This window comes from Gnatocerus cornutus, chromosome 3 (assembly GCF_029298725.1).
Source record: "Gnatocerus cornutus isolate USDA-ARS CGAHR chromosome 3, icGnaCorn1.1, whole genome shotgun sequence".
Taxonomy (NCBI): domain Eukaryota; kingdom Metazoa; phylum Arthropoda; class Insecta; order Coleoptera; family Tenebrionidae; genus Gnatocerus; species Gnatocerus cornutus.
Window position 1 is genome coordinate 2,694,081 of NC_142235.1, and position 15,076 is coordinate 2,709,156.

A 15,076-nucleotide genomic window follows, 5' to 3' on the forward strand; every position below is an offset into this window, starting at 1 on the left:
TTTATAAAAAAAACGGCTTCAAAATTCGGAACATCAATCTTGGGTGGTTCGGTTGGGCAATTTTTACTCATTTGAGAGTCATAAAGTGTAAAGCACCCTTGACGCATTTCTAACCTAATTTGTATTATTGATAAAGTTGATTGGGTTTCATAACATGAAATTAAATTTTCAAACATGTCAAAATGACAGTAATGCATAGACTACAATTTGTTTCAAAATAATTTGGCAGCGACAAAGGTCTATTACCGTTGCGATGCCTGTAAACTTTGAATGAGGTTATGTTGTTTCCAAATGTAATTCCGTCTTCTTGGTACAATTGTTTTTAAGTAATTAATTAAACATCACGTAAACTGTGTGGTGTAAACAGACATAAATTACTTGAATATATTTTAATAGCAATAATAGCTAAAAATTTGTATAGAATGCAAATATTTAATGAGTAGTAGTAATATACCTATTTGCAAATATCATAAATACGGCATAATTAATATAATTTAAAAATTTGTATTCAGATATCTAGCAATAAGAAACAAAAGTTGGTCAATGGTACGTTTATTATTATTATTTTAAACAAATCACGTATTAAAATGTAGGTAGAATCACATTCTGGTAGCACAAAAAGAAGTGAAACTTATTAAAACACGAATTAATATAAACAAATACCATAATTTTGCCACTTATAACAAATCAGCAAATAATAATGAAATTTTGAAATAAAAAGTACGAATTTTAGAATTATTAATTTTAAATGGAAATTTAAAATTCAAAATTTTTCATTGAATTTTATAAATGCGACAGTTTTGTCATTAAAGCAACAAAATTTGATGTACTTACTTGTTTCTTTTTAGAAACAGTTATTGAGTGTTTTAATCCCACAATTTTAGATAAAAAAAGGAGTTGTCGAATTTTTCAGGTGCGACAAACTCAAAACCAAAATTTTCTATTGGTAGATTATGTAAGTGGATCAGTTTTACAATAAGCAATGCAATTTTCCATCCTTGTTTCAGTTTTTAGAGATGTTTATTGATTTTATCAAATTACAGATTCTTACAACAAAAAGTAATAATTAGAATTATTTATTTATAATACGAACTCCAAATATCAAAATTTTTGTTTAAAAACTAATGGAATGAAATTTGGAATATTTATTATTAGGTATAGAGGCGTTTCCTGAGTAACTGAGAATACAAAATTTTAAAACAAATAAGATTTTTCAATTTTCAATCAGTTTTCAAACTCAAAATAAAAAATTAGTCTTTTTTTGAATCTATACGTTTTGGCCTTACAACGATTAATTAGAGTTTCAATTTTAAAAGTAAATAAAATTAATTTTTTTGGTACCAAAACAATATTTTTTTTTATTAAACTTCAAAAATCCGACAGTTTTGAACCAAAAAATAATAAAGTTACTTATTATTCTCTATTATTCTTATTGTTTTAAGTATGCTAAATTAGAAAATTTTACAGCAATTAAGTTTTTTATTAAATTTCATAACTCCGAAATTTCCAACGCTACAAGAATGAAATTTGAAGGACTTGTCAATTTTGACATGCTTATTATTAGATCTGCCAAATTTCAAAATTTTGCAACAAGAAAGAAAAATTTTAAACATGTTGGACTTTAAGATGAAGCTAAAAACTGCAAATTTTATTAAATTACGTAGCTCCGATAGTTTTAACACTAAATGAATGAGTTTTGGAGCCAGTGTCATTTTTGACATGCTTCATTGGTGTGGCTAATTACAAACTTTTTCAGTACAAAAAAAACTTACAAATTTTTATTTGTCGGTTAAGAATTTTGATGATTTCGTGCAGATTTCTGCTGTTTTCTCACGATTCAGCTGTTGAACCTTGATAAAAATTAGTGGTTTTGTAAATTTCGAACTTTTCTTTGCAAATTCAAGCCAGAAAACGGCGAGAATCAGCGAGAAATCGTTGATTAGCATCGAAATAAGCGGATTTCTAACTAAAAGTAGAAAATGTTTTAATTTTTTTTTAAACTTTTCAATGTTTTTTGTTCTGTAATTTTTAAACAATAAGATATATCAATGCATTTGTCTGCGCGTCTAAAAGGCAAGATCTTAATCTCTTATATGTATTCTAAATTACATTTAAATTCACTAAATCAGCTCAAAACAAAGTTCAGTTTTTCAAAAATATCATAGAAAGTTCTTACCCTAATAATGAGTTTTATAGGTGTTTGGAAAGTTTGTAAAATTAGCTTTTCAAAACATTGTCGAGTAATCCCATGTCTTTACAAGTTTTCAAGAAAAAATGAAGAAAATGAATTTTTGTACAGTAAACCTAAAAAAATATTTTTTAAGAATATCTTTGAATCCGGACCTGACAGTGGAAAAGTGACTTCAGATTAGGAATCAGAAAGCTTATTTCACTAGACAAATGTCTAGTTTCTTCTCCAATACACTTTTTTTTTAATTTCTTGGCCAATGTTTTTTAGGATTTCCTTAAAGGAGTTTATTAAGAGCATAAAATTTCAAAATTTTAAGTCAATGGTGTATTTTAGAATAACCCAAATAATACATATTCTAGGAGTATTATTAAATTTTAAACGCTAGTCATATCTCAGGCTAAAAAATGATCTTTGGTAAATTTAACATTTTGAACGCAGTTTAGAGTGTGGTAAATTATGGAATAGAGCAAAAAGTTTCCATTTCTCACACAATTACAAATTTTAAAATTTTCTATTAAAACATTTATTTAAGACTTAAAATATGTACTTAATTAAATTTCATCATTTTAAAGACGAGCTCAAAACGTGTGACAGTTTGAATGTTTAAACAATAAAATTTGGTTGTCTTAGGGCGAGTTTTATATTCATTTTCCTAATTTGTATTTTAAACATTCCCAAGTTGCTATAGAAACAAAGCTATTCTAACATTCCGTATCGAAATGGATATTCTAGCACTGAAAACGAATGCAAAAATAGCAAAAATAGCTCTGTTACAACAACAAATTACGAAAAATAATATAAAAACCTCTTTGCCGCTCGTTTTATAAACTTGGATTCGTGCCTAAAAAATTGCCTTATGAAACTCGGTGTTTTAATATACTATTTTATGTTCCTTTAAAATTTAAAGTGATATTTTGCTATAGAAACAAACATTGTTGTAACAATACTTTAAAACAAAACTTTAGTTAAAGCCGGCTTTAAGCGGTGATTATGAAACTGGCTTATTACTTTAATTTTTGATTTGGAGAAAACCTGAAATCGAAAATTTTATCTAAACCCCAAATTGGATAGTTTTAAATTTAAACAATAAAGTTTGGTGGGTCATTAATAAGTGTATCTAATTACGTAAAATTTTAGCGAAATGTAATGCTTTTGCACAATTTTTTTTTCTCAAAATTTTGTAGAAAACCATGCGTGAGTAATATTCTAGTCCCGACCTTGTCATAAATTCGCCAAATACGATCCGAACTGATTGGAAAGTTCATATACTTTCAAAAGATGATTACAACAAACATTTTTACTCTTACTTTTCACTCGTTTAGACCAACTAAGGACACACGATAAAAATCGGCATCAATCATTGAACAAACTGTTTCAAGAAATTATTACCGAGCCACACATGCCTAAACAGAAAAATTTATTAATCTCAATCAACATTCCTAATTACAACATGAGTAGCCGCACATTACCTAATAAGATTGTTTATTGGAAAGTGATGACTAAATTTTCCAAATGACGTTGTCTAATGAGTAGATGAATTGAACTGTATGATTAAAGGAATGTGCCTTTTGGGGAAACGCAGTGAAATTTGGTTATTGGCCAACCACCGGATTTCAGTCATTTGTGCACAATCTATCGTGAAGTGACTGTAAAATGAAGACGATGAAAAATTTCGTAAGTTTGTTTATTGATGCAATAGGCAATAAAAACTAAGTAATAATTTATCTGTATTTACAGATTTTTCTTTTTGTGATGGTAGTGGGAGCCAGAAGTTTTCAATCAGGAAAAGTGAAAAGAAGTTTAGTTTCGAGATTTACTTCTAACCCATTTTTCTTGAGTCATTTTGCTGGTGGTAATGCTTATTACGACGATTATGCAATTTATCGTTCGAAACCGAAATCAGGTATGTAATTATTTTAATTATAAGGCGAATTATTACGATACGCATTGACGTCAATGATTTGGCATCATGTTTTCAGTTTAAAGCATAAATTATTATTATTATTTGTATATTAGAGGCTAAACGTAAATTGATTTTGAGTTTTTTACAATTTCGCGCTCGAAATCAGAAATATTATACTTATTACAGTCACATAAACATTAATTAAGGAAATTAATGAATTAATTAAGAAATCAGTTAAATACTTAAAATTGTTCAGACTGTATTTTGAATAATTTTATAGGTATTAATGGTTTCATGTCTATTTCGGTCCTTCAAATGTATCACTCTTGCAATAATTGAAATTAATCTTTTAATAGAAATTTGTTTGCCAAAATAATTCGCTAAATTCTCTGTCAAGTTTGATGACACTAGTTAACAAATTTTAGATAAATTTTGGAAAAAATTTGTGTTGAAAAAGTGGACTTTTGAACGTTTTATTAACGTTTGTGGTTTTTAATCCCACAGAATTATTTATTCGTTTAGGAACGCATTCTATTCTTGGAAAGATTTTATCGATGCAAAAAACGCACCTAGATTTTATTAACTTGTATTGTCTATTTTTTTTTATTTTTGATATTTTTTTTAATATTTTTTTGTTAAAAGTTGAACGTATTACACATTTCCGAATCAAGAAAATTAATATCATTTAGAAAAATTCTAAAATCATCAGTTTATAGTAAATTAAAAACCATTTAATTTGTTGTTAAATTTTTGAAATCGGTTCATAAATAAAAATTCGACAACGCCTGCCGTTTTTTTAAAATCAACCTATCTATCTATCTATCTATCTATCTGCCTCCATAAGCCTTTTCTCTCTGGGGCGCGAGTTCTGGGACACCTGTATAAGTAAAATCTTTTTCATAAGTACTTGATCAAATTTTTATTAATATAGAACTAAGGATTTGCTTATAAATTGGTAAGTAAAAGTAAATCCTTATTTTTATTAATATTACTCAATGTTTTGGAAAGCTAATTTAATAATCATTGAAATGATTGAAATCCTGCCTTTTCGGCAATCTTATCGTTTAAAACTTACAATTATAACATTTTCAAGAAGCTTTTTCGGAGCGAAAATGACGTTTAACACATTTGAGTTTACATCTATAAGAAAACCAGCTCAAGATCTATCAAGTGACCAAATTTTAGATCGTTAGGTCAAATATTTAGTATACAAGCGGCAATCGAAAAACCACAAATTCAAAATTTTTCATCTTTTGATTGTCAAATTTTTTACCCAAAAAATTGATCTACCAAAAAGCGATGAGGAAAAATGAAGAACAGTTTTCGATTCGTAGTAAAATTCTGTGTAAAATGAGCTCCTATAACATAAATTTGCTTAAAAAATAAACTAGATGTCAACCAAATTACATTTTTGGAACCAACGAATTTTTGGATCTCTGAGAGGCGGAATATAAGCAAAAAAAACGCAAGAAGCATTTTTAGAGCAAAAACGACGTTTAATACCTTTGAGTTATCCATCAATTCAAAGAGCAGCTCAAAATTTATCAACCGGCCGGAAATCAGATCAAAAGGTCAAAGAGTATACAAATGGCGGACAAAAAAAACGAAAATTCAAAATTTTTCATCGTGTTAGTCGCAATTTTTTTGCCCAAAAAAATCAGCCATTGAATTTTGCATAACTGAGACTGGAATCGCGAGAAAAACGATTTCGAAAACTGCATTTTTCTGTCAAAATTTCGGAGATATGGCGCACTGACATTCAAATCTTTGGCCGTATGACAATTACTCGAAATTTCAAACACCTCTAATTTAGTTATTTATTAACGTAAGAAGAAAATAAAAACTGTTTTGGGTTTAACGTGAAATTCTGCGTAAAATGAGGCTTTACTACAAATAAGCTAGACATTGACCAAAAAACATTTTCATAAGGTGTTTTTGGGGACATTTTCAAGAAGTTTTTTCGGAGTGAAAACGACGTTTAATACCTTTGCGTTACATTAATCAAAAAAGCAACTCGAGATCTACCAACTGCCCGAATCTCAAATTGATTAGTCAAATAGTATAGGAATGGCGATCAAAAAACCAAAAATTCAAAATTTTTATTGTTTGAGTCGCAAAAAAATCTAATTTTGGAAATCTGAGAGCGGATGCTAAATAAAAATAGCGCGAGAAAAACTATGGAAAAACCGTTTCTGTCGTAGTATCGAAGATATGGAGCAAATAAATTGAAACTGAAATATAAAATTTTTTGTTTTTTAATGGTCATTTTCGATCTAATTTTCCTGAATTATTTCGATTTTTTACTCTTCATTTTGTGTAAGTTTTAATATTTTCATACTTTGCATTTTTTGGGTTTTTTTTAGTCTCGTCCGAATTTTTTCTATTCTTTACATTCTGTCTAATTTTTTTATACACTTTCTAAATTCATATTTATAAAATTTATAAGTTACCTATAACCTACATATATTTGGAACTTTTAGTGGTATTGGAGAAATATAAGTAATAAAAGTAATAAAAGTAATAAGTAATAAAAGAAAAAACAAACACTCGCCAAACTGTTGAAAAGTTAGCTCAAAATGGAGAAGTGGATGTCACTGAAATTTTATTTTTGGTGTCTTCACATAAACTTCTCATTTAGATGCAACGTTCAAATAAAAATCTGTAAAATTTGTTTATATTTTTCAAAAATCTTGTAATTTGGCACAAATAAGAAACATGCTAAAAGTGACACTGGTTCCAAATTTCGTTCCTGTAGTGTTAAAACTGTCGGAGCTGCGGAATTTTATTAAATTTGTAATTTTTACTTTTAACCTAAAATTTTATTTTATTACTATAGCGTTGCAAACTTCGAAATTATGGAATATAGCAAGAATTTGCAACTTTTGGTTTCACCTCAAAAATAAAACTAAAATTTAGATGTATTTCTTGTTCTATAGCTTTATAATTAATTTAGTGGACTTAATAAGCGTGTCAAAAGCGACAAAGCTTTGCCATTTCATTCTTTATCTTTGAAACTTTTAAAATAGAGTTATACTAGAATTCAAAGAAATCGCCAAATTTTGCTTTTATCCTACTAATGAAAACTACTTATTAAAAAAATTTATAACTTGGTTTATCTAATAAGCATGTCAACATTGACAAATTCTACAAATTTCGTTTTTGTAGCGTTGTTTCGGAATTATAAAATTCATTAAAGATTCAAAATTTTAGTTTCATTCCAAAATTAAAAAGACTAAACAATTTGGTGACAGTAAATTTTGAAAATTTGGTGTTTGGGATAAATTTTAATTTTGATAATTTGTCAACACCAAGAATTGATCCAATAAATTTTCTTTATAAAAATGGTCATCAATTTTACGAAAAGTATGTGCTTATTACTTTTTTGCACGATAGAACAATTTTGCTTAGTTACCGCGCCTGCTGTTGGAACAGTAAGTTGAGTTTACTGGTTACCAAGATAAACAAAACGGTAAGTACAAAATTTACTTACCGTCCTAGAACGGTAAGTAAAAATTTAAAAATAGTCATTAAAAAAGAAGGATTTATATCCATTCTCAGACCGAAATTTTGACTTTTCAGGAATTAATGAAGAACAATTAATGTCAATTATTTGTAACATTTTTAGTTTTATAAAAATAATCGAAATTTGTCTATCGGGCAAAAAATATTATAAGCATCACGAACGTTAAGGACTATACCGATCTCAGACAATAATTGGAGTCGTCGCTGCGCTCCTCCTCCAAACAATTGTCTTCGATCGGTAAAGTGTCCTTATCGTTCTTAATACTTAATATACTATAAAATTACTTTTAATTCTTCAAAAAATATGCGACGTCGTTCAAAAAATTGATTAAATCTTTTTTTAGAATTTGTTTATAAAACATATGAAGTAATTGTATCCGACTTATTTTTGTTTAACGCAGTCCGAAAAATTGATACTTTAGTGGACTCATTTGAATTTACAACATTAAACCAAAACGTATAAAAAATTATATGAGCAGTATATTATACTTTTATCGCTTATTAGACATACAATTTTTACAAAACAATTACCCCTTGGCCATCCACAACTGCTATTTTAAACTTCAACGCAATTTTAATGACCTTAACCTAATGATATACATGGTGTGTTCTATTAAATTTCCATTTGCAGTTGGCTTTGAAAAAATATCATGTAACTAACACCCACCACAGAATTTTAAATTCACTTCTGCTTCGTTCACATTTTCAATGGATATTTCCGCCTTTCGATTGTTCGCTGAATAATAAACAGTTCCCTGTATTGTCTTGATTTTTTCTTGTTTTCTATCTATAAAGTTTAGGTTTTATTCTTTGATCTTATTTTATAAATTCTTATATTTATTTTGACGCTTCGCTTGCTTTTTTAGTCAGTTCGTTTAGAATGTTCAGTTTTCAATTATTGTAAACTTTGGAGGAATTTTTTTAATTATTGGGCCTGGCTTTCTCAATTTTATGTAATTTTACAATTCGCTTCTAATTTAATTATGTTGGATTCTACGCACATTATTTATATTTTTAATCATTTTGTGAATTGGACTTTCTTTATATTCTTTCAATTCCTTTAGATTTGCTGGATTTTTTTATTACTTATATTTCTCCAATACCACTAAAAGTTCCTAATATAACTTATAAATGTTATAAATATGAATTTAGAAAGTGTACAAAAAAAATAGACAGAATGTAAAGAATAGAAAAAAAATCAATAAAAAAGAGACAAAAAATATGAAAATATCACAAATGAAGAGTGAAAAACCGAAATAATTCAGGAAAATTAGATCGAAAATGACTATTAAAAAACAATAATTTTTAAATTTCAGTTTCAATTTATTTGCTCCATTTCTTCGAAACTACGACAGAAACGGTTTTTCCATAGTTTTTCTTGCACAATTTTCACTTTGCATCCGCTGTCAGATTTCCAAAATTCGATTTTTTTGCGACTCAAACAATAAAAATTTTTGAATTTTTGGTTTTTTGATACCAATTCGTACACTATTTGACTAATCTATTTAAGATTCGGACAGTTGATAGATCACGAATTGCTTTTTTGATTAATGTAACGCAAAGGTATTAAACGTCGTTTTCACTTTAAAAAAGCTTCTTGAAAATGCCCCCAAAAACACCTTCTGAGAATGTATTTTGGTCAATATCTAGTTTGTTTGTAGTAGAGTCTCATTTTACGCAGACTTTCACACAAAATCCAAAACAGTTTTTATTTTCTCCTTACGTTAATAAATAACTGAATTAGAGGTGTTTGAAATTTCGAGTAATTGTCATACGGCCAAAGGTTTGAATGTCGGTGCGCCATATCTCCGAAATTTTGACATTTAATGGCTGATTTTTTTGGGCAAAAAAATTGCGACTAACACGATGAAACATTTTGAATTTTCGTGTTTTTTTTGTCCGCCATTTGTATATTATTTGACCTTTTTTAATTTGATATCCGGCCGGTTGAGCTGTTCTGTGAATTGATGGATAACTCAAAGGTATCAAACGTCGTTTTTGCTCTGAAAATGCTTCTTGCGTTTTTTTTACTTATAATCCGCCTCTCCAAAATTCAAAATTCGTTGGTTCCAAAAATGTAATTTGGTCGTCATCTAGTTAATTTTTTAAGCAAATTTATGTTGTAGGAGCTCATTTTACGCAGACTTTACTACGAATCGAAAACTGTTCTTAATTTTTCGGTTTTAAATTTCGAGTAGTCGCTAGAGGGCCAAAATTTTGAAGCTTTAGAAATGTCGACGCTCCGAAAATGAAATTGATTCAAATCATTTTTCTCGCGATTTTCTCGCTTAAAATTCGCTCTCTGATATACAAAATTAGTTGATCGATTTTTTGGGTAAACAAAATTTGACAATCGAACGATGACAAATTTTAAATTTGTGGTTTTCGATTGCCGCTTGTATACTAAATATTTGACCTAACGATCTAAAATTTGACCAGTTAATAGACCTTAAGTTGATGTAAACTCAAATGTCTTAAACTTCATTTTCGCTGCGAAAAAGCTTCTTGAAAATGACTCCAAAACCATCTTCTGGAAAATCTACTTTGGTCGATAGCTAGTTTTGTTTGTTAAGAAAATTTATGTTACAGGGGCTCATTTTACGTAGAATTTCACGCTAAATCTAAAACTGTTTTGTTTTTCCCATACACCAACAAATAACTGAATTAAAGAGAAATTGGACAAAGAATTAATCTATTTTTTGAACGACGTCGCATATTTTTTGAAGAATTAAAAGTAATTCTAAAGTAATAAACACATACTTTTCGTAAAATTGATGACCATTTTTATCGGTTACTGCCACCAAATTGTTGTCTTTTTATTTTTGGAATGAAACCAAAATTTTGAATTTTTAATAAATTCTATAATTCCGAAACAACGCTACAAGAATGCAATTTAGAATTTGTCAATGTTGACATTCTTATTAGGTAAACCAAGTTATAAAGTTTTTTAATAAGTAGTTTTCATTAGTAGGATAAAACCAAAATTTGGCGATTTCTTTGAATTCTAGTTTAACTCTATTTTAAAAGTTTTAAAGATAAAGAATTAAATGCAAAGCTCTGTCGCTTTTGACACGCTTATCAGGTCTACTAAATTATAAAGCTATAGAACAAGAAATACATATAAATTGTAGTTTTATTTTTGAGGTGAAACCAAAAGTTGCAAATTTTTGTTATATTCCATAATTTGCAACATTAACATGCCAAATAACTGCCAAATAAGAAAATGTTACAAAAAAAAACAAACAAATTTTTGAAATTTTGAATTTTAGGTTGAAACTAAAAATTACAAATTTGTAGTTCCAACAGTTTTAACACTACAGGAACGAAATTTGGAACCAGTGTCACTTTTGACATGTTTCTTTCTTAGGTGTGCTAAATTACAAGATTTTTGAAAAAGATAAACAAATTTTACAGATTTTTATTTGTACGTTGAAACTAAAAGAAAAGTTTATGTGAAGACACCAAAAATAAAATTTCAGTGACATCCAGTTCTCCATTTTGAGCTAACTTTTCAACAGATTGGCGAGTGTTTGTTTATTCTTTTATTACTTATTACTTTTATTACTTTTATTACTTATATTTCTCCAATACCACTAAAAGTACCTAATATAACTTATAAATTTTATAAATAGAAATTTAGAAAGTGTATAAAGAAATTAGGCAGAATGTAAAGAATAGAAAAAATTCGGACGATACTAAAAAAAACCCAAAAAATGCGAAGTATGAAAATATCGAAACTTACACAAAATGAAGAGTGAAAAATCGAAATAATTCAGGAAAATGAGAACGAAAATGACCATTAAAAAATGAATTTTAAATTTCAATTTCAATTTATTTGCTCCATATCTTCGAAACTACGACAGAAACGGTTTTTTCCATAGTTTTTCTCGCTCTATTTTTATTTAGCATCCGCTGTCAGATTTCCCAAATTAGATTTTTTTGCGACTCAAACAATAAAAATTTTTGAATTTTTGTTTTTTTGATCGCCATTCGTATACTATTTGACCAATCAATTTGAGATTCGGGTAGTTGGTCGATCTCGAGTTGCTTTTTTGATTAATGTAACGCAAAGGTATTAAACGTCGTTTTCACTCTAAAAAAGCTTCTTGAAAATGTCCCCCAAAACACCTTCTGAGAATGTATTTTGGTCAATATCTAGTTTATTTGTAGTAGAGTCTCATTTTACGCAGAATTTCACGCTAAATCCAAAACAGTTTATATTTTTTCGTCTCGCCAATAAATAACTGAATTAGAGCTGTTTGAAATTTTGAGTAAATGTCATACGGCCAAAGGTTTGAAGCTTCCGAAATTTTGACAGAAAGATGCAATTTTTGAAATCGTTTTTCTCGCGATTCCAGTCTAAGTTATGCAAAATTCAATGGCTGATTTTTTGGGCAAAAAAAATTGCGACTAACACGATGAAACATTTTGAATTTTTGTTTTTTTTTACCGCTATTTCTATTGTAATACTATTTGACCTTTTGATCTGATATCCGGCCGGTTGATAAATTTTGGGCTGCTCTTTGAATTGATGCATAACTCAAAGGCATTAAACGTCGTTTTTGACATGATGACCAAATTTTAAACTAAAGTTTTCTGCAGAAATTTGGGTGCGCCACTAGTTTAAGCTCTAGTTTAAGTTTACCACCAGTCCAGGCCATTCATAAGATGGGAATAAAAACGCTAATAAACAAGTGGCAAAAATGCCTTTATTTGAGTTCCCCTCAGTTTAGCAATAATCGTGGTAGAGAAATATGGTTTTTATAGTGCCGATTTGTTCAAATTTGAATTGTTTGGGTTAGATTTTTTATTCATTGCCAAAAGTTTCTTTAAAAGTGTTGTGATAAACCTAAAATTATAAAAAGTGTTTTGTTTACGGGTGAGGGCATTTGGGTATTTTTCTTATTAACTCCAGGTAACTTTTTCATTATTTTGTTTCTAATTAAAATTTTAGTTTGGTTCACAAAGCGAGTCGGCAAAAGTCACCTTACAAACCAATCGAAATAAAGATTGGTTCTTTTTTTATTTTATTTTATTTTAAATTCATTTTTTGTCATACTTAATTTTTGAAATTTGTCTTGCGTTTAAAATCCGTAATTAAGTGAAAGTTAAACACATAAGATAAGAGCGTTCTTTGTTCGAACGGTTTTTGCAGTCTTTGGGAATTACGTCGAATTACGGGTAATCCAGGGGGTTTTGCCCCATTCGAATTTCGACTTTTTTTTGCGGAATCATTATCTACAGCGGTGTCTGATATTGTGGTTAAAATCATTGCACTTTATTCAGGTTCACCCTGAAACAAGTTTTAACCCTTGTTCATATAATAAATATACCCAATTAAAGTTTGAATTTTTGAGATTTCATGCTCTGAACTATTCATAATATGCAAACAGACTGAAATATTAACAAACTGCATTTTTTTCTTACAAGATGGGAAACTGTCTTTATGAACACATACTTTGTAAGTATGTATTATGTAGTGAAAGTCCTAAAGTAACAAGTAAAGTAAATTATGCAATTTATTTGAAGTAGGTAATCGCAAGTGAATTGAAGACTACACAAAATTGACAGGTTCGCAGACTCACAAATGCTGTCAACTTTATTGCGATTTCTGCATTGAAAATTAGTTTTTGCCACTAGTATACTTTTATGTCATAATAACTATTTATGATATAAGTGTGGCAAATGTGTGTTAAGACACGCAATATGAACGTTTGTAAATGGACAAAATATTAGATTTTCTTACGAAACACGTTTTGAATTAAGGGTATCAAATTATATAGAACGAATTGAAGAATTTTCCGTCGTTTTAGAAACATTTGGTTATAAATTATTTCCAGGTGCTTTTAATGACATCATTAAAATTATAGACATCTTTTCCACAATAGCAAATGCACATAAAAACTGTACGTGTATATGTCACATTATTATATAATAAATGTTATTATTTGTAAGTGTAATTGTACATCATCACTATAAATTATGACGTAATATTAAAACATAAAATTCAAATATTAATAAACTAACGAGATTAGATTATCTTCCATGCATAAATTAGTCGTAAACTGTTGGAATTAAATAACTAAACTCTTTCACAAGATTTTTCAACCGAAAGAGACTTAGAAATTAGAAAACTCTAATTATGACTGAATGTTAAAGTGAAGTAATTGCACATTACGCTTAGCATGAGTCATATTAAAATTTTATAAGAACACATTTGTTGAACGTAAACACATCAACAAAGTTTAATTATTAATATTAGAAATCCGAGAAAGTTAAGATGTATTACTACATACTTCTTTTCAATTTTAGGTCCATACAGACCAGTATCGACCTGGGAAAACTCTAGAAAGATAGAACAACACACAGAACCAAAGAAACAAGACGAAAAACCCATTCAACCAGCCGAAGTCTTCATATTCAACACTTTACCACGCTTCGACCATGCGATCATTTTTAAAGAAAAAGGCAAAGCGGTTGCACAAGATTTGCTTATTAAAAAGTTACAATCGGAGGAAGGAAGCGTCCAATTTTCTTCCGTCAGCCAGGTCGACCGGAAAATCGTTGAACCCGTCTTGACCGAAAAAGCGGAGATTTACATCTTCAACAGTTTGCCCCACTACCATCGCTCGGCAAATTTTGGCAGGAAAACGGAAAAACTTGGTGAAAATGGTTTCAACTTCCTTCCGTTCCGTGAAGTGACTCACGTTTTCAAAAATCCAACTTCTGAAATCGTTAAGAGTCACCAGCCTGTCGACTACCATTTTAGCACGTTACCACATTTTGAGATTCAGCGTCAGTTTTTTGAGCCCGAACTCTTCGTATCGAAGCTGCGGCCTGAAGAAGCCCATAAGAAGATTGTTAAAGTAGTCAGGAAGAAGAAGATCCACAACAAACTTGTGGATGTCGCTGAGAGGAGAGTTGTGGTCGGAAACATTGCAGATCTTCCTTTAGAAAATCCCGCGAGTGCTTTTGGTGGCAAATTCAATTCGTACGGTGGCTTGGTGTCTCCACAGTAGTTGTAATTATTTATTGTATTAATTTATTATGTAATTGACTGAATAAACTCTCTCACTTTAGCAGTGATATGGTCATCCTCAATCCTCTCATCAGCTGATTAGAGACGTTATGTCATACTTTTAACAGTAACGAAAAAATATTGCAGTGAAGGTACCCGCAATTAAGTGAAAGTTACATAAGCATCGTCCAGTCTATTTTATTAACATCGGCAAAACAAATAGAATGTCTTCGGCAAACAAGAATTTCGCCAAATTTGCTCACGAATCCAGTGAAGGTAGCCACAAGTGCCGTTTGTGCGCGTATTACCTAATCGCTGCGGCGTGATTTAATTATTATTTCACAGGATGGACGATTGTTTCGAAATCGACTTTCACTTGTTTTGTGGACGACTGCTCTGATTTAATTCCTCGTCAAACTGGTCGCATTATCGAAGGATAATC

The 15,076-nt window shown here is 29.4% G+C and overlaps 1 protein-coding gene across 1 annotated transcript in view; it reads left to right on the forward strand.

The window, feature by feature from the left end:
• LOC148176836 (uncharacterized) overlaps positions 1–14,635 on the forward strand; it is a 42,848-nt gene extending 28,213 nt beyond the window's left edge. Inside the window, exons 2-4 of the mRNA XM_088033199.1 lie at positions 3,749–3,865; positions 3,929–4,094; positions 13,929–14,635. Coding sequence (XP_087889325.1) covers positions 3,845–3,865; positions 3,929–4,094; positions 13,929–14,635 — 894 coding nt within the window. The 5' untranslated portion in view covers positions 3,749–3,844. The remainder of the gene's footprint in view (positions 1–3,748; positions 3,866–3,928; positions 4,095–13,928) is intronic.
• The last annotated feature ends 441 nt before the right edge of the window (positions 14,636–15,076 follow it).